Raw genomic sequence first — 20,456 nt, 5'->3', positions numbered from 1 at the left:
ATTTGTCTAATAGGATGATCATGTTGATTTAGGTTGTCCAGATGCCTCAATGAAGGTAAATACAAGGTTGCACTCTGTGAGAGATGACTTGCTGTATCAGTAAATATTCTAATATCGCTGTGTCCTTTACAGAAGATGCGGAGAATCAGTGGTTTTCATTCTTTTACTACTCCAGTATTCTCTACACAATTATATCACAGCACTGTCGAGGGACCAAGGAGTTTATTTATTAAATAGCCCTTGGTACCGCTTGCAATATAAAGCTGCAATTGACATTCAAGCTAATTCAAAAAATCTTTATTTCTCCACTTTAATTCGTCATCCCACTGCCACTCTGTCCTAGGCCTCTTACACGGTTCCAATGAAACTCAACACAAGCTCGAGGAACAGCACCTCATCTTTCGATTGGGCACTTTACAGCGGTCGCGTTTATTTCCAACACCAAATTTCTGTTTGGTCACCTTGGAAGACAAGACCTGATTTCTGATTGGTCCCTTGGAAGGCAAGACACACCCAGCAGTTTCTTTGGAATGTGTAATTAGATCCTGCCTGCCTAAGTAATCAATTACTTTACAATGTGTAATTTGAGCCATTATCACTGCCAGGCTCCAGACAGATCAGAGCTCACATAGAACAGGTAGGGCTCACCCTCGTGGGTTAAGACCTTCTGCCACCCCCCACATTCTCTCCCCTCTGGATCCATTAGTGGCTGGGGGGGGCAGGGTGGGGGGAGAGAGAGGATCGAAAGGAGAGAGGGAATCGGAGTGGGGAGAGAAAAAGGGAATCGGAGGGGAGAGAAAGAGGGGATCGGAGGGGAGAGAGAGAGAGGATTAGAGGGGGGAGAGGAAAGGGGGAGAGGAGGGAGAGTGAGAGGAGGGGAGAGAGAGAGGGGGAGAGAGAGTGAGAGGAGGGGGAGAGAGAGTGAAAAGCGGGGGAGAGTGAGAGAAGGGAGGGAGAGAGAGGAGGGGGGAGTGAAAGAAGAGGGGAGAGAGGGGGAGGGGGAGAGAGTGGGAATTGGAGGGGGAGAGAGAGAGAGGGAGAGTGAGGGGGAGAGAGAGAAGGGTTGAGAGAGAGAGGAGGGGGAGAGAAAGAGAGAAGGGGGAAGAGAGGCAATCAAAGAGAGAGAGAGAGACGATCGAAGGGGGGGGAGAGAATGTCAGAGGGGAGGGGCGAGGAGGTCAGGAACTCGGGGGGTGGGGTAAAGAGCACAGACAGCGCAGTAGGGATGGGGGAAGAATGTATTATAGGAGGGTAAGATTCCTTCAAAAATAATGAGCCATATCTTGCTGGAGCGTGACATCTTGCGGCATCTCGATGTTAGTTAGACTTCTTCCTGCACCCTTCAGCGCAAATATAGTTTGCGCTGAAACTTGCTAGGAGTGCAAGCGAATGTATATTTATAAACTCAGGGATATACCTGTTTATACACTGTATGAATGGAACCGCCTTTATGTGTTCAACCATAAATGTATTTTAATGCTTTGGCAACATAATAGAGTCATAGAGTTTTACAGCACAGAAAGAGGCCCTTCGGCCCATCGTGTCTGCGCCGCCCATCCATCCCTGTCCAGTCTAATCCCATTTTCCAGCATTTGGTCCATAGCCTTGTATGCAATGGCATTTCAAGTGCTCATCCAAATGCTTCTTGAATGTTGTGAGGGTTCCTGCCTCTACCACCCTTTCAGGCATTGAGTTCCACATTCCAACCACCCTCTGGGTGAAAAAGTTCCTCCTCAAATCCCCTCTAAATCTCCTGCCCCTTACCCTGAATCTATGCCCCCTTGTTATTGACCCCCCTACTAAGGGGAAAAGTTCCTCTTTGTCTACCCTATCTATGCCCCTCATCATTTTGTACACCTCAATCAGGTCCCCCCTCAGCCTTCTTTGCTCCAAGGAAAACAACCCCAGCCTGTCCAGCCTCTCTTCATAGCTGAGGCGCTCCATCCCAGGTAACATCCTGGTGAATCTTCTCTGCACCCTCTCCAAAGCAATCACATCCTTCCTATAGTGAGGCGACCAGAACTGCACACAGTACTCCAGCTGTGGCCTCACCAGCGTTTTGTACAGTTCCATCATAACCTCCCTGCTCTTATATTCTATGCCTCGGCTAATGAAGGCAAGTATCCCATATGCCTTTTTAACCACCTTATCTACCTGTTCCGCTGCCTTCAGGGATCTATGTACATGTACACCAAGGTCCCTCTGACCCTCTGTACTTCCTAGGGTCCTACCACTCATTGTGTATTCCCTTGCCTTATTTGTCCGTCCAAAATGCATCACCTCGCACTTTTCAGGGTTAAATTCCATTTGCCACTTTTCCGCCCATCTGACCAACCCGTTTATATCGTCCTGTAGCCTGAGGCTTTCCTCCTCACAATTTACCACCCCACCAATTTTCGTGTCATCTGCGAACTTACTGATCATACCTTTTACATTCTCATCCAAATCATTTATGTAGATCACAAACAACAAGGGACCCAGCACCGATCCCTGAGGTACCCCACTGGACACAGGCTTCCAGTCACAAAAGCAACCTTCGACCATCACCCTCTGCCTCCTGCCACTCAGCCAGTTTAGGATCCAACGCGCCAAGGCACCCTGGATCCCATGGGCTCTTACCTTCTTGACCAGTCTCCTATGCGGGACTTTGTCAAAAGCTTTACTGAAGTCCATGTAAACCACATCCACAGCATTTCCCTCATCCACCCCCCTAGTCACCCCCTCGAAAAATTCAATCAGATTGGTCAGACATGATTTACCCTTGACAAAGCCATGCTGACTATCCCCGATTAATCCTTGCCTCTCCAAGTGGAGACTAATTTTGTCCCTCAGAATTTTTTCCAATAATTTCCCTACCACAGATGTTAGGCTCACTGGCCTGTAATTCCCTGGTTTATCCCTGCTACCCTTCTTGAATAATGGTACTACGTTAGCTGTTCTCCAGTCCTCTGGTACATCCCCTGTGGCCAGAGAGGTTCTGAAAATTTGTGTCAGAGCCCCTGCAATCTCCTCCTTTGCCTCCCACAGCAGCCTGGGATACATCTCGTCTGGGCCTGGGGATTTATCCACTTTTTGGCCTGCTAAAACCGCTAGCACCTCCTCCCTCTCGATGCTAATATGTTCAAGTATGTCACAGCCCCCTTGCCCGATTTCTATGTCTGCATCGTCTTTCTCCATAGTGAACACAGATGCAAAAAATTCATTTAAAACCCCGCCTACATCATCTGGCTCTACACACAGATTGCCACTTTGGTCCCTAATGGGCCCTACCCTTTCCCTGGTTATCCTCTTGCCCTTAATATACTTATAAAACATCTTAGGATTTTCCTTTATTTTGCTCGCCAGTGTTATTTCATGGCCCCTCCTCGCCCTCCTAATTTCTTTTTTAAGTATGCCCCTGCATTTTTTATACTCCTCTAGGGCTTCTTCCGTCTTTAGTCTTTTGTAACTGCCAAAAGCCCCCCTTTTATTTCTAATGCATTTTTGTATATCCCTTGTCATCCAAGGTTCCCTTTGCTTGTTGGTCCCACCCTTGACCTTTACAGGAACATGTTGGCGTTGTACTCTCTCTATTTCCCTTCTGAAAGTCCCCCACTGTTTTGATGCGGATTTTCCTATAAGTAGCTGCTCCCAGTCCAATTTGGCCAGATCCTGCCTTATCATATTAAAATCGGCCTTCCCCCAATTTAGAACCCTTATTTCCGGGCCGTCTTTGTCTTTTTCCATGACCACCTTAAATCTCACCGAATTGTGGTCACTGTCGCCAAAATGCTCTCCTACTGACACTTCCACCACTTGCCCGGCTACATTCCCCAGAATTAGGTCCAGTACCGCCCCCTCTCTTGTAGGACTTTCTACATGTTGGCTCAAAAAGCTCTCCTGGATGCACTTTAAGAATTCTGCACCCTCTAAGCCTTTCACACTCTGACTATCCCAATTTATATTGGGGAAGTTGAAATCCCCCACTATTATTACCCTATTATTTTCGCACTTTTCTGAGATTTGTCTACATATCTGTTCCTCTATCTCCCCCTGACTGTTTGGGGGCCTATAGTACACTCCCAGCAAAGTGCTTGCCCCCTTTTTGTTTTTAAGTTCTACCCATATGGCCTCATTAGAGGAACCCGCTAATATATCATCCCTCCTTACAGCAGTAATTGACTCCTTAATTAATATTGCAACACCCCCTCCCCTTTTACACCCCCCTCTGTCTCGCCTGAAGATTCTATACCCCGGAATATTGAGCTGCCAGTCCTGACCCTCCCTCAACCATGTCTCCGTGATAGCAACAATATCGTACTCCCATGTGTTCAACAACAACTTCAGTTCATCCACCTTATTTGCAAGACTCCTTGCATTAAAATAAATGCCTTCCAGCCCTGCCATATTCTCTTTTGCCTTCACATATTTGCTTTGCCTTCCCAGCTGACTTGTTTTCCCCTCTGTATTTGGCTGTAAATCACCCCCTACTATAGCCCCCTACCTTATCATGCCAATAAAGCGATTTGTATTGTATTGTAAGCTGATAAAGAAGCAGCGAGGGCAACGGGGCATCCGGGACCTCGGTGAATGACAGGACCAACAATCTATCTCCTTCACCAATGAGATTTAAGGATTGAGAAAGAAACAGAGGAACGACGGAGAAGGAAATCGGGTGAATTAGAATCAATTCAGGCACAGAAAGAGAAATAAAGAGAGGGAAAGAAAGATTGGATTAAGAGTGAGAGAGAAAGAGACAGAAAGGAAAAGTAAGAAAAAAGAATTTTAAATTTAAAATTTGACATTTTTAAAATCTCTATGAAGAACTGACTTCCTGCAGGAATGAGACTCAACAGTTAAAATTGTTCCCTTTCTGGGCCGGAGAGATTACTTGGCATTGCATTAACAATTATCACGTTGTTAAAAATGTTCTTACGCTCTTAATTATTCTACACCTGATTTGACTCTAACTTTCTTCGGCAGTTTAACGGGCAATTAATGTGAAAATTCAGCAACTTCTTAAAAATAACGGGGAGGCAAAGGGCGAGATGCTATTTGTGCAAAGTAGCGGCGTAAATCGAGCAGCAGGTTCTGGAGATTCACAACTCACGGCGTATCTCTTCATCCCCTGAACCTGCTGGACGATTTGCGCGTTAATAACGGCGTGCATCGTAAACACACCCGTTAATTTTCCCGGCACGATCCGGCCCATAATGTAAGATGTTTATAACAGCCAGCTATAACATGATGGGCTGTTTCTACCCACAGACCGGTTATATTGATGTGTGCCTTTCTTGCTCGTGAGTTACCTGTCTGATTGGTCTCACAGCTGTAGAAATAGAAATCTTATTTTACAACTGCCAGTGACATATCCTAGTGTAATAGATCCACTCGTGCTGACCTGCCCGTGTCTGTCAAATTTACAGCCCTACTTCTGGAACTATCGACTCTATTTTCAAACTGCTATTAATAGTACAGAACATTCATTCATTTTTACTGTCTTTTACACTTATAGTCATATTCTTTCGGTTTCACGGAATACTGATTTTTCTCAAGAGTATTTGAAGAGTAAATTTTATATCACATCTGGGAGTTCCAAAGCATCAAAGCAAGTGGAGAGACTGGAGAAGCTGGGGTTGTTCTCCTTAGAGCAGAGAAGGCTAAGGGAAGATTTGATAGGGGCGTTCAAAATCATGAAGGGTTTTGATAAGAGTAAATAAGGAGAAACTGTTTCCACTGGCAGGAGGGTCAGTAACCAGAGGAAACAGATTTAAGATAATTGGCAAAAAAGCCAGGGGGGAGCCGAGGAGAATGTTTTCACGCAACGAGTTGTTGTGATCTGGAACGCGCTGCCTGAAAGGGTGGTGGAAGCAGATTCAACAGTGACTTTCAAAAGGGGAATTGGATAAATATTTGAAAAGGAAAAATTTGCAGAGCTATGGGGAAAGAGCAGGGGGAGTGGGACTAATTGGAGAGCTTTTTCAAAGAGCCGGCACAGGCACGATGGGCCGAATGGCCTCCTTCTGTGCTGTTACATTCTATGATTCTTGTTCAAAAAAACCACTTAACATAACTGTGACAGGCAGTAGGCCCATTAAGTTATTTTTTTCCTCGACCCTAAGTGCATCTATGTGCCCAGGAGGATCTAACTGTACATTCCAACGGTGCACATGCTCAGTCAGGACAGCGGGTTGATTTCATTATCATTCAAGCACCTACTTGCAATTGACACCACACGAGTGCAAACCTTTCTAAGTTAAGTCTCTGTTTAAGGTATGCATGTCAATCACTGTTAGGTCGTAACACAGATCTTCAGCACATCTGTACAGTTAGTTGGTGTAAATTTATGCCACATCCTCTCAAAGCCCGACTATCCTGTGGCTGTGTTTTAACACAAATCTCTTTTGTACATTAATTTAAAGTGTGCTGCCATTTCAAGTAAAGAAGATGGTTCATACCTATTTCATACTTTGACCAGTTTTCTAGAGGTGTAGGAAATGTATAATTCTGAATCAATTCATGGTCTTATAACCATTCACCAATCCATATATTGTACTATCCTAGTCCTCATTTAATTACATAGGATTACACAGGATATACGGCACAGAAACAGGCCATTCGACCCAACCAGTCCATGCCGGCGTTTATGCTCCATTCGAGCCTCCTCCCGTCTTTCCTCATTAAATCTATCAGCATAAACCCTCTATTTAGAGGGTTTATGCTGATAGAAAACAGAGAGTTGGAATAAACGGCTCATTTTCTGAATGGCAGGCAGTAACAAGTGGGGTACCACAGGGATCTGTCCTGGGCCCCCAGCTGTTCACAATTTACATTAATGACCTGGATCAGGGAGTCGGATGCAGCATTTCCAAATTTGCAGACGACACTAAACTAGGAGGGGGGGTGGGCTCAGAGGAAGAGACCAGGAAGCTCCAGAGCGATTTGGACAGACTGGGCGATTGGGCGGATAAATGGCAGATGCACTATAATGTGGACAAGTGCGAAGTTATCCACCTTGGGTGCAGGAACGGGTGGGCAAATTATTATTTAAATGGCAATAGATTGGGAGAGGGGGAAGTACAGAGAGACCTGGGTGTTCTTGTACACCAGTCACTGAAGGCGAGCATGCAGGTGCAACAGGCGGTCAAGAAGGCAAACGGTATGCTGGCCTTCATAGCAAAAGGGTTAGAATACAGGAACAGGGATACCTTGCTGCAGCTGTACAGGGCACTGGTGAGACCACACCTCGAGTACTGTGTACAGTTTTGGTCGCCTCATCTGAGGAAGGATGTTCTTGCCATGGAGGGGGTGCAGCGGCGATTCACCAGGCTGATACCAGGAATGGCGGGAATGACCTATGAGGAGAGACTATGCAGTTTAGGGATGTACACACTGGAGTTTAGAAGATTGAGAGGGGACCTCATAGAAGTGTATAAAATTCTGACAGGTCTAGACAGACTGGATGCAGAAGGAATGTTTCCCTTGGCGGGTGAGAACAGAACTAGAGGACATAATTTAAGGATAAGGGCTAAACCATTTAGGACAGAGATGAGGGGGAATTTCTTCACTCAGAGAGTGGTGAACCTGTGGAACTCATTGCCACAGAGGGCAGTGTACGCCAGCTCATTAAATATATTTAAGAGGGAATTAGATATATTTCTACGGGCAAAAGGGGTTAAGGGTTACGGAGAGAAGGCGGGGACGGGATACTGAATTAAAGGATCAGCCATGATCTCATCGAATGGCGGAGCAGGCACGAAGGGCCGAATGGCCTACTCCTGCTCCTATCTTCTATGTATCTATGTATCTATGTATTCCCTTCTCCGTCAATGCATATCTAGCTTCCCCTTGAATGTATCTATACTATTCACTTCAACCACTCCCTGTGGTAGCGAGTTCCACATTCTCAATGTTTTTAATGTCATAGGAATGTTTTCATTCTCATTATTGTATTTTTCATTTCATTTTGTTCTGTTTCATCGCTTCATCATTGGCGGCCGTGCCTTCAGCTATCGAGGCCCTAAATTCCGGAATTCCCTCCCTAAATCTCTCCGACTCTCTCCTCCTTTAAGAACAGGAGGGATCCTGCTCCAGCATGATTTTATGGGAATGAAATCATGCTAGATCCGGTGAATATTTACTGTACCAAGTGTGTCATATAAAAATCAATACTATTTAGTTAGACATTGCATCAAGGCTATTTCTGCCCCCTCCTTTACAGTACACTGATGCAAATGCATTTTGAACAATGCAAATGTGTTAGCAAAATAAACAAAGGGTCTCATTCCTGAGTAATTTCTAAAAAGTAAATTCCATGTTGTGCATTATTCACTGAGGGACAGGCATCTTTCACATTCTCTTTTTTTAATTCCTTTTATGGGATGTGGGCGTCGCTGGCAAAGCCAGCATTTATTGCCCATCCCTAATTGCCCCTTGAGAAGGTGGTGGTGAGCCGCCTTCTTGAACCTCTGCAGTCCGTGTGGTGAAGGTGCTCCCACAGTGCTGTTAGGGGGGGTGTTCTTAGTGGTGGGGTGAGGGCACTGAATATACTTCCATAATGATGGAATACATTGTGGGTTGCACTTAATGTTGTAAGTTGTACAACATGTTTGCAGCGGATTCTGGTGCAAAGGCAGATTCTCCAGACCTCATGCAACTTGAACATCAAAGATAATTCCAACAAGTTACATGGAATTTACAGCACAGAAACAGGCCATTCGGCCCAACTGGTCCGTGCCGCTGTTTATGCTCCACACCAGCCTGCTCCCAACTTTCTTCATCTAATCCCATCAATATATCCTTCTATTCCTTTCTCCCTCATGTGTTTATCCAGCTTCCCCTTAAATGTATCTATACTATTCGCCTCGACCACTCCCTGTGGTAGCGAGTTCCACATTCTCACCACTCTCTGGGTAAAGAAGTTTCTCCTGAATTCCCTATTGGATTTATTAGTGACTGTCTTATATTGATGACCAATGTTCCCTGTAATTTTTTTTGGGTGCGTGGGCCCTTTAACTGGCTGTGCGGCGCATTCAATTTTTTTGTGCATGTGCGGTTACTTCCATTAAAAAGCCGGTGAGCGACCTGCGCGGGACCTCCAGACTGCTGCACGGCCGCACAGCTTAGCGGAAACATTGTTTATGACCCCTAGTTCTGGTCTCCCCCACAAGTGGAAACATCTTCTCCACGTCGACCCTATCGAAACCCCTTCACAATTTTAAAGACCTCTATCAGGTCACCCCTCAGCCTTCTCTTCTCTAGAGAAAAGAGCCTCAGCCTGTTCAATCTTTCCTGATAGTTATAACCTCTCAGTTCTGGAATCATCCTTGTAAATCTTTTTGCACCTTCTCCAGTGCCTCTATATCCTTTTTGTAATATGGAGACCAGAACTGTACACAGTAACTCCAAGTGTGGGCTGACCAAGGTTCGATACACATTAATTTGTCTTGCTACTTTTAATGATTTGTGTATGTGTGCCCCTAGATCTCTTTGCTCCTCTACCCCATTTAATGGACAATTAATGTGAAAGTCTAACAAGTTCTTAATAATAACGGGGAGGCGGAGGGCGCGATGCCATTTGCACGAAGCAAACAGCAAACCAGCAAGTTCTGGAGATTCACAACTCACAGCGAAGCTCTTCATCCACTGAACTTGCTAGGATTTGTACATTAATAATGGCGTGCGCCGTTAACACAACGTTAATTTTACCGGCCCACTGAGTCATTATTAGATCTTTATTAGACACATTACCAAAGGTCTAAGAAATAATTCCCCTCCTTCATTCAAATGACTAGGCTGTTGGTCACTGCCTGAGTTGCACAACATAGTTGAGGGCGTGTTTCCACGACCCAACACGAACCAGCAAGCACCTCATTACTCCATCGACTCATATCCTGCGTACGGACACTCCCTTTTCTACCGAGAACAACACAAAATGCTATTTCTTGTCAAAGGCATAGTGAACTTATAATGCTGTTGTAGAAATGTAAGGGACATATGATGCCAAGGCTGATTTATATGTTTCCTTCGTTATTAAGAAAGTAATAACCGATGTTTTATCAAAAGTCAGAATGAAACATACTCTGGGCAACTCATTCACAATCCAGATTTTTGGTTTAAAGCAGAGTGGAAAAATGCCCAACAATGTCAGTACAAATGGGCAATTTATATTTTACTTGAAAAAAATCATAATTATGACTAAAATATTGGAGAGATATTACATGTTGGTGCCTATTTTGGTTGTGTTTGAATAAAAACAGGTTTTTTTTCACACATCTCAACTGCTAGGATCGCTAGCTACCTGAAAGGAATGTCAGATATTTACTGGATGAGGCATGTGTTACTTTGAGAAATGGCAAATGCTCGTTAGCATTGCAAATTGAAACATCTCCCGCAGCGATGGATTTACGGGCAGCCCAAATCATACAATGGCATAGGTATTGTGCTCAAATATTAATTACCGTAGTAACTGTATTTTGGCGATGATATCAAGTCTTCATGTGATCTCATCTCCCTTCTTGTGCGGAGATGCCTGCCTCCATTTGCCACATTCCCCACCACAGCAGGACTGAGATTTGGGTCTCACTGTAGGAGGAATGAGCCCAAACTCGCTGCCGTTGCATGTTGAGATGACGAGGCAATACCACACATTGGTTTCCAGGAGGGAGGGAATTTATTCTGTTCACAAAAGACGTGTATTAAACCTCACCAAAATTATTGCAAGTAAGGGGGAATGAATATTTATTTGGTGTGGTTACCTCCAGACTCAACTATTCCAACGCACTCCTGGCCGGCCTCCCACTTTCCACCCTCCGTAAACTTGAGGTCATCCAAAACTCTGCTGCCTATATCCTGACTCGCACCAAGTCCCGTTCGCCCATCACCCCTGTGCTCACTGACCTACATTGGCACCCAGTCCGGCAACGCCTCAATTTAAAAATTCTCATCCTTGTTTTCAAATCCCTCCATGGCCTCACCCCTCCCTATCTCTGTAACCTCCTCCAGCCCTACAGCCCTCCGAGATCTCTGCGCCCCTCCAATTCTGGCCTCTTGCGTATCCCTGATTTTAATCGCTCCACCATTGGCGGCCGTGCCTTCAGCTGCTGAGGACCTAAGCTCTGGAATTCCCTCCCTAAACCTTTCCGCCTCTCTCTCCTCTTGCCTCCTTTAAGACGCTCCTTAAAACCAACCTCTTTGACCAAGCTTTTGTTCACCTGTCCTAATATCTCCTTATGTGACTCGGTGTCAAATTGCTCCTGTGAAGCCCCTTAGGATGTTTTATTATGTTAAAAGTGCTATATAAATGAAGGTGTAGTTGTTGTGGTTACATTCATGTTAGTTCAGAATAAAGTTTACTTTCTGGTATTGTGGAGCTTTGAACTGTCAGCAAGGTAATTAATGGAACAACTATAAATAAAAATTCAGCCCAATAAGCAATGGAAGGGACATTTATTTATCTCCTGACTCATTTTTTGATATTGTTCTTATCCACTTTTTGGGGTTCATCCCAATTGAAGTGGATCACTGTGACGGCAATTGGTTCCTAAACCACTATCTGACCAATGTTTACTGCTCAACTAACATCACTAAAACACAGATTATCTGGTCATTATCACGCTCTGTTTGTAAGAGCTTGCTGTGGACAAATTTGGCTTCCGTGTTTCCTACAATACAACACTTCAAAAGTACTTCATTGGCTGTAAAACGGTTTGGGACGTCCTGAGGTTGGGTGAACGGCGCTATAGAAAGGCAAGTCTTTCTTTGTGTCACTGGAAGCAACATTTGGTGATTAAAAATAGCATTTATCGTTTATTATCGCAAGTCTCTCCGCCGTCCCTTGACAATCTCTTTACTCACGAGATTGTAGTTTGAACCTACACTAGCCAGAAATGACTTAACAGTACTTGTGTAACCTCATTAAGCTGCCTCTTCGTAATGTACCAGCTTGAATATCATATCCTTCTTGTACAGGTCAACTCAGTCTATTCCTCTAATCCAACTCAGTCTGTTCCTCTAATCCAACTCAATCTATTCCTCTAATCCAACTCAGTCTATTCCTCTAATCCAACTCAGTCTGTTCCTCTAATCCAACTCAGTCTATTCCTCTAATCCAACTCAGTCTATTCCTCTAATCCAACTCAGTCTATTCCTCTAATCCAACTCAGTCTATTCCTCTAATCCAACTCAGTCTGTTCCTCTAATCCAACTCAATCTATTCCTCTAATCCAACTCAGTCTATTCCTCTAATCCAACTCAGTCTGTTCCTCTAATCCAACTCAGTCTATTCCTCTAATCCAACTCAATCTATTCCTCTAATCCAACTCAGTCTATTCCTCTAATCCAACTCAGTCTGTTCCTCTAATCCAACTCAGTCTGTTCCTCTAATCCAACTCAATCTATTCCTCTAATCCAACTCAATCTATTCCTCTAATCCAACTCAGTCTGTTCCTCTAATCCAACTCAGTCTGTTCCTCTAATCCAACTCAGTCTATTCCTCTAATCCAACTCAGTCTATTCCTCTAATCCAACTCAGTTCATTCCTCTAATCCAACTCAGTCTATTCCTCTAATCCAACTCAGTCTATTCCTCTAATCCAACTCAGTCTATTCCTCTAATCCAACTCAGTCTATTCCTCTAATCCAACTCAGTCTATTCCTCTAATCCAACTCAGTCTATTCCTCTAATCCAACTCAGTCTGTTCCTCTAATCCAACTCAGTCTGTTCCTCTAATCCAACTCAGTCTATTCCTCTAATCCAACTCAGTCTGTTCCTCTAATCCAACTCAGTCCATTCCTCTAATCCAGCTCAGTCTATTCCTCTAATCCAACTCAGTCTATTCCTCTAATCCAACTCAGTCTGTTCCTCTAATCCAACTCAGTCCATTCCTCTAATCCAGCTCAGTCTATTCCTCTAATCCAGCTCAGTCTGTTCCTCTAATCCAGCTCAGTCTATTCCTCTAATCCAACTCAGTCTATTCCTCTAATCCAACTCAGTCTATTCCTCTAATCCAACTCAGTTCATTCCTCTAATCCAACTCAGTCTATTCCTCTAATCCAACTCAGTCTATTCCTCTAATCCAACTCAGTCTATTCCTCTAATCCAACTCAGTCTATTCCTCTAATCCAACTCAGTCTATTCCTCTAATCCAACTCAGTCTATTCCTCTAATCCAACTCAGTCTGTTCCTCTAATCCAACTCAGTCTGTTCCTCTAATCCAACTCAGTCTATTCCTCTAATCCAACTCAGTCTGTTCCTCTAATCCAGCTCAGTCTATTCCTCTAATCCAACTCAGTCTATTCCTCTAATCCAACTCAGTCTGTTCCTCTAATCCAACTCAGTCCATTCCTCTAATCCAGCTCAGTCTATTCCTCTAATCCAACTCAGTCTATTCCTCTAATCCAACTCAGTCTGTTCCTCTAATCCAACTCAGTCTGTTCCTCTAATCCAGCTCAGTCTATTCCTCTAATCCAACTCAGTCTATTCCTCTAATCCAACTCAGTCTGTTCCTCTAATCCAACTCAGTCTGTTCCTCTAATCCAACTCAGTCTATTCCTCTAATCCAACTCAGTCTGTTCCTCTAATCCAACTCAGTCTATTCCTCTAATCCAACTCAGTCTGTTCCTCTAATCCAACTCAGTCTGTTCCTCTAATCCAACTCAGTCTGTTCCTCTAATCCAACTCAGTCCATTCCTCTAATCCAGCTCAGTCTATTCCTCTAATCCAACTCAGTCTATTCCTCTAATCCAACTCAGTCTATTCCTCTAATCCAACTCAGTCTGTTCCTCTAATCCATAGAATCCTAGAGATTTACGGCACAGAAGGAGGCCATTCTGCCCATCGTGTCTGTTGGTTATGATGGTTTTATATCTAGTTTCTTTTATTCTCTTTTCTCTTTCTTTATCTTGGGAACAAATATTAGCTTCTCCAGTCTCTCCACATAACTGAAGTCCCTCCTCCCTGGTAGCATTCCTCTCTCCTCTGCACCCTCTCTAATGCTTTGACATTCTTCCTAAAGTGCGGTGCCTAGAATTGAACACTCCAACTGAGGCCTAACCAGTGTTTTATAAAGGTTTAGCAGAACTTCCTTGCTTTTGTACTCTATGCCTCTATTTATGAAGCCAAGGATCCCACATGCTTTTTTAACAGCCTTCTCAACTTGTCCTGCCACCTTCAAAGATTTTGTACATACACCCAGGTCTGTTCCTACATAAGAACATAAGAAATAGGAGCAGGAGACAGCCATTCGGCCCCTCGAGTCTGCTCCGCCATTCAATAAGATCATGGCTGATCTTCTACCTTATCTCCACTTTCCTGCACTATCCCCATATCCCTTGATTCCCTTAATATCCAAAAATCTATCAATCTCTGTCTTGAATATACTCAACGACTGAGCCTCCACAGCCCTCTGGGGTAGAGAATTCCAAAGATTCACCACCCTCTGAGTGAAGAAATTTCTCCTCATCTCAGTCCTAAATGGCCGACCCCTTATTCTGAGACTGTGACCCCTGGTTCTAGACTCCCCAGCCAGGGGAAACATCCTCCCTGCATCTACCCTGTCAAGCCCTGTAAAAATGTTGTATGTTTCAATGAGATCACCTCTCATTCTTCTAAACTCTAGAGAATATAGGCCTAGTCTACTCAATCTCTCCTCATAGGACAATCCCCCCATCCCAGGAACCAGTCTGGTGAACCTTCGTTGCACTCCTTCTATGGCAAGTATATCCTTCCTTATGTATGAAAGGATTTGCAAATTTCATGTCTCCCCCCGAAGATTTACTTTGGTTTATTAAAGAAACCCTGGTTGGACTGAGTTTAAAATCCAGGGCACAACAAGATGGCTGCGGTCAGCCTCATGGCAAAAGCCTGTAAGTTTCAGTTTGGACTGACAGCTTGTATTCTGATGACTGTGAGAAGGAACTTTCCAGAACTCGAATGCAGACAGACCTTCTGCATTTATGCATTAGAAGCAAACCCAGTGGCATTCGGGCCTCTGATTAAAAGCCATCAAGGTTGTTTGCACAAACAATCAACAGCAGTCAGGGCCTATTGAATATGTAGTGGGACAAGCTCAGCAGCATTCAGGCCTTCGTTTAGAGAACATCAACACTGTTTACAAACGATCAACGGGGCATTCAGACTGGAATGGCCCCATCACGAAACCAGTTGGACAAAGGGGAACACTGATGAGATCAGTAAAACCGATTTCCGGCCATCCAGGTCGATGGGCCCAGATCAGTACCTTTTGTATAAGTTTCAATACGTCCAGATTAGACAAAAGAAATGAGCTGATCTGGCGGGAGATAAGGGCTACCGGGAAGGGTATAACTAGTCCCTCGGGAAGCCGTATATCTCTCTCTCTCTCTCTCTCTCCTGCCTCGCCTCCGGTGCCCTGCCTTACCATCAACCCAGCAAAAAGGACCGTCGACAAAGAGCCCATCCAGGGAAGTAGAATACCCGCAGTTACATTTAAATTACTGGGGTATCTCTGCTTTGGGGCGGTGAAAACCTAAGACATCGGCAGGCAACAGGGCACGGAGCAGGCATTTCAACATCCTAGACTGGTGAGCATCAATTTTCTGGCCCATCACAAGATAACCTAGATAGGTGTAAAGGGTGGGAGTTAAGGGGAATTGCTAACGTGTCATTCTAGTCATTTTCCCTCGATGTGTCCGTTTCTCCTCCCCGTTAAGTGTAATTGTGCTGCATCCATAGTGATTTTCTCTGTATAGTAATTGTTCTCTATTTTAATAAACATTGGTTTTCTTTGCACCGAACCACTGGTCTCGTTTGTCTATATTGCTACTTGTAAATAAGTCCGGTGCTCAGAACCAAAGGGGAAGCGATTCGAACCGCACGGGGCTGGGGCAGCTCAGGCACACGACTGACTGACCAGACAAAAACCCCAAACCAAAACCCCCTACAGGTAAGGAGACCAAAACTGTACACAATACTCCAGGGGTGGTCTCACCAGGGCCCTATATAATTGCAGTAAGACGTCTTTACTCTTATACTCAAATCCTCTTGTAATAAAGGCCAACATACCATTTGCTTTCCTAATTGCTTGTTGTACCTGCATGTTAACTTTCAGTGATTCGTGTACAAGGACACCCAGATCCCTCTGGACACTAACATTTCCCAATCTCTCACCATTTAAAAAATACTCTGCTTTTCTATTTTTCCTACCAAAGTGGATAACTTCACATTTCACCACATTATATTCCATTTGCCATGTTGTTGCCCACTCACTTAGCCTGTCTATATCCCCTTGAAGCCTCTTTGCATTCTCCTCACAATTTACATTCCCACCAAGCTTTGTATCATCAGCAAACTTGGATATATTACATTTGGTCCCCTCATCCAAATCATTGATGTAGATTGTGACTAGCTGAGGCCCAAGCACTGATCCTTGTGGTACCCGAAAATGCCCTGTTTATTCCTACTCTCTGTTTTCTGTCCGTTAACCAATCCTCAATCCATGCAGTATATTACCCCCAATTCCATGAGCCCTAATTTTGTTTAATAACCTCTTGTGTGGCACCTTATCTAATGCCTTCTGAAAATCCAAATACACCACATCCACTGGTTCCCCCTTATCTATTCTGCTAGTTACAACCTCAAAAAATCTTAACAGATTTGTCAAACACTATTTCCCTTTCATAAATCCGTGTTGACTCTGCCCAAACCTATTATTATTTGCTAAGTGCCCTGTTACCACGTCCTTAATAATAGATTCTAGCATTTTCCCTACTATTGATGTCAGGCTAACTGGTCTGTAGTTCCCCGTTTTCTCTCTCCCTCCTTTCTTAAATAGTGGGGTTACATTTGCTACCTTCCAATCTGCGGGAACCATTCTAGAATCTATGGAATTTTGGAAGATGACAACCAACGCATCCACTATCTCTATAGCCACCTCTTTTAAAACCCTAGGAGGTAAGCTATCAGGTCCAGGGGATTTATCTGCTTTCAGTTTAATTAATTTCTCCAGTACAGTACTATTTTTTTTACTAATACGAATTTCTTTCAGTTCCTCATTCTCGCTAGACCCTTGGTTCTCCACTATTTCCGGAAGGTTTTTTGCATCTTCTTCCTGCACCCTTTTTAAAATTGTACTATTTAGTTTATATTGTCTCTCTTCATTCTTCCTACCAAAATGAATTACTGCACACTTCTTTACATTAAATTCCATCTGTCATGTGTCTGCCCATTTCTCCAGTCTATGTACATTTCTGAGTTTTGTGTCATCTTCAAATTTTGAAATTATGCCCTGTATACCCAAGCCCAGGTCCTTAATATATATCAAAAAGAGCAGTGGTCCTAATACCGACCCCTGGGGAACACCACTGTACACTCCCCTCTAGTCTGAAAAACAACCGTTCACCACTACGCTCTGCTTTCTGTCCGTTAGCCAATTTTGCATCCAAGCTGCCCTTTTAATCCCATGGGCTTCAATTTTGCTAACAAGTCTATTATCAAACACCTTTTGAAAGTCCATATACACATCAACCGCACTACCCTCATCAACCCTCTCCGTTGCTTTATCAAAGAACTCAATCAAGTTTGTCAATCACAATTTGCCATTAAAAAATCCGTGCTGGCTTTCATTTATTAACCCATATTTTTCCAAGTGCCAATTAATTTTTGTCCCGGATTATTGTCTCTAAAAGTTTCCCCACCACCGACATTAGGCTGACTGGCCTGTAGTTGCCGGGTTTATCCCTCTCCCCTTTTTTGAACATATCCAAGGAGGATTGGAAGATTGTGCCCAGAGCCTCCACAATTTCCACCCTTACTTCCCTCAGCAACCTAGGATACATCCCATCCGGACCGGGTGACTTTTCTACTTTGAGCGCTGCCAACCTTTTAAGTACATCCTCTTTATCTATTTTTATCCCATCCAATATCTCAACTACCTCCTCCTTTACTGTGACATTAGCAGCATCCTCGTCTTCAGTGAAGACAGAAGCAAAGTACTCATTTAGTACCGCTGCCTGTTTAGGGAGGGAATTCCAGAGCTTAGGGCCGAGGCAGCTGAAGGCACGGCCGTCAATGGTGGGGTGAAGGGAGTGGGGTTCACAAGGGTAAAATTATTTCCCACCTGCCTGCATCAATAAAAATTGGACTCTGGCCAGATTTCTAAAGTCCAGCAATAGTTTGCACTTTTAAATGCTGAAGCAGCTTTTGATAGATTGGAATGGATCATCTTTTGTGGAATGTAGGTTGTAACATGTTCTGGTGACAGCTCGTCTCATTGACTTTTTTTCCTTATCGCCAACTCTGCACAAGGCTGGCTCCATCTTGTGGATTAACTGGTATAGCAACAGTCTCATTAAACAGGAATTTGACCCCATTTTTCAAAATTATATAAAGAAAGACTTGCATTTCTATAGCGCCTTTCACGACCACCGGACGTCTCAAAGCGCTTTACAGCCAATGAAGTACTTTTTGAAGTGGAGTCACTGTTGTAATGTGGAAAATGTGGCAGTCAATTTGCGCACAGCAAGCTCCCACAAACAGTAATGTGATGGTAACCAGATAATCTGTTTTAGTGATGTGGGTTGAGGGATAAATATTGGCCCCAAGGATCTCCTGATCTTCTTCGAAATACTGCCATGGGATCTTTTACGTCCACCTGAGAGAGCAAATGGGACCTCAGTTTCATCCGAAAGATGGCATCTCCAACAGTGCAGCACTCCCTCAGCCTAGCTTTATGTGCTCGAGTCTCTGGAGTGGGACTTGAACCCACGACCCTCTCACTCAGAGGCGAGGGTGCTGCCCACTGAGCCACGGCTGACACATATTATATGTTATTTGGTAATTCTCATGAATGTGAATGTAAGCCCCACCGTACAATGCACCCATCATATTAGTCACATCATATATACAACTTACTGGTTTCAAAATCTCCCCTCGATTTTCTACTCTTTCAAGTTAGTTTCCTCGCCCATCTAGGTGAACTACATAGTCTGTACACCACAGAAACAGGCCATTCAGCCCATTGGCCCGTGCCGGTGTTTATGCTCCACACCAGCCTCCTCCCACCTTACTTCATCTCACCCTCTCAGCACAACCTTCGATTCCTTTCTCCCTCATGTGTTTATCCAGCTTCCCCTTAAAGGCATCGATACTATTCGCCTCAACCACTCCCTGTGGCAGCGAGTTCCACATTCTAATTACAGGTAGACTATCCTTTATCCGAAAACCTCGGGACCAGCCGTGTTTCGGTTTTTGGAAAATTTCGGATTTCGGAAGGTATTTTATAAGACTGGGAAATTTGTCGGGGGTGGGTCGGCAGGGGTCCGCGGTGGGGTCGGCGGGGGGTCGGGGGTGGGGGTCGTCAGGGGTCCACGGGGGGGTCGGCGGGGGGGGTCGTCGGGGTCGACGGGGGTCCGCGGGGGGGTCGGCGGGAGTCGGGGTCGGCGGGGAGGTCGGCGGGGATCCGCGGGAGTCGGGGTTGGCGGGGGTCCGCGGGGGGGTCGGCGGGGGGTCGTCCGCGCGGGTCGGGGTCGTGCGCCACTCTGGTCATGTCGTGCGCACGACTTACGCTGAACGAAAAAACCTTCGCTTTTTAGAGGGTTTCAGTTTTCGGAAGTTCGGATAAAAGGTAGTCTACCTGTACTTGAATCAGATCACCTGTGTGCCCTCTCAACGCCCTAAAGCTTGATGTGGGTTGGGTTCTGGGAGAGAGCCAAACATGCTGTCATGAATCTTACCATTCATGTAGAAATGACTCATGAGATAACACTGGGTGGCCAGCTGGTGGCGCCGTCCAGGGACAGTATAAATACTCGGGTGTGGGCCCAGCTTGCTCAGGATGTTTCTGTAACCAGGAACTAGTGATGTAACTAGAGCTCATGGTTGTGAAACAGTTGATTAAAGCCTTGTTTTATACTCAGACCAAGCTCTCAGTAGTTTTCTTACGTCACGTGCTACCTCTCTGCAGCACTCTCCTATTTTTATATTTTGGTCTACAGACTTGTTAGTGGCCACTCAGGACCATGAAGACTGATTCTGGCAGGTGTTGCAATAGCAGATGAGAAGACCCAAGAAAAAATGTCATCAGATGAGTCGAGGTCAGATTGTTTATATTGTGTTGATGGCACAGCGTCGGGGGCGACCTTAACCCTACTTACTCAGCAGAAACCTGGGCCTAGCTCGTACCTGTCCGAAAGCCGCCATGATCGCAACATCTGCGATTTTAACCGGCTCTCCTGAGCAGGCAGCAAGGACACCCGCCCGGAGCCAACAGGGTCCTTCTTTACATATACATGCTGCGGCCCGATGACATCACTGCAACCCGACTGTAATCTTAACTCGGGCCTGAGAGGGGAAGCCACCTGGAGTTAAAATCGGGCCCACTAGCAACGCTTATGAGGTAAAAGCACCTTAGGATTTTGCACCTTCGTGAATGACCTATTAATGATTTCCCTCAAATTATATGGCTGCTGATTTTGCCTGCATAACAGTCAAACAAACTTCAA

General features: G+C 44.7%; 1 protein-coding gene across 1 annotated transcript in view; it reads right to left on the bottom strand.

The window, feature by feature from the left end:
* Positions 1–20,154, bottom strand: part of lama3 (laminin, alpha 3) — a 340,063-nt gene extending 319,909 nt beyond the window's left edge. The window contains exon 1 of the mRNA XM_085993930.1: positions 20,137–20,154. Coding sequence (XP_085850056.1) covers positions 20,137–20,154 — 18 coding nt within the window. The remainder of the gene's footprint in view (positions 1–20,136) is intronic.
* Between the last annotated feature and the right edge of the window lie 302 nt (positions 20,155–20,456).

This window comes from Somniosus microcephalus, chromosome 7, assembly GCF_052327205.1.
Source record: "Somniosus microcephalus isolate GS21.2 chromosome 7, FLI_Smic_1.0, whole genome shotgun sequence".
Classification (NCBI taxonomy): domain Eukaryota; kingdom Metazoa; phylum Chordata; class Chondrichthyes; order Squaliformes; family Somniosidae; genus Somniosus; species Somniosus microcephalus.
The sequence above is the reverse complement of the archived record's forward strand: the minus strand, read 5'-3'. Positions and strand labels throughout refer to the sequence as shown.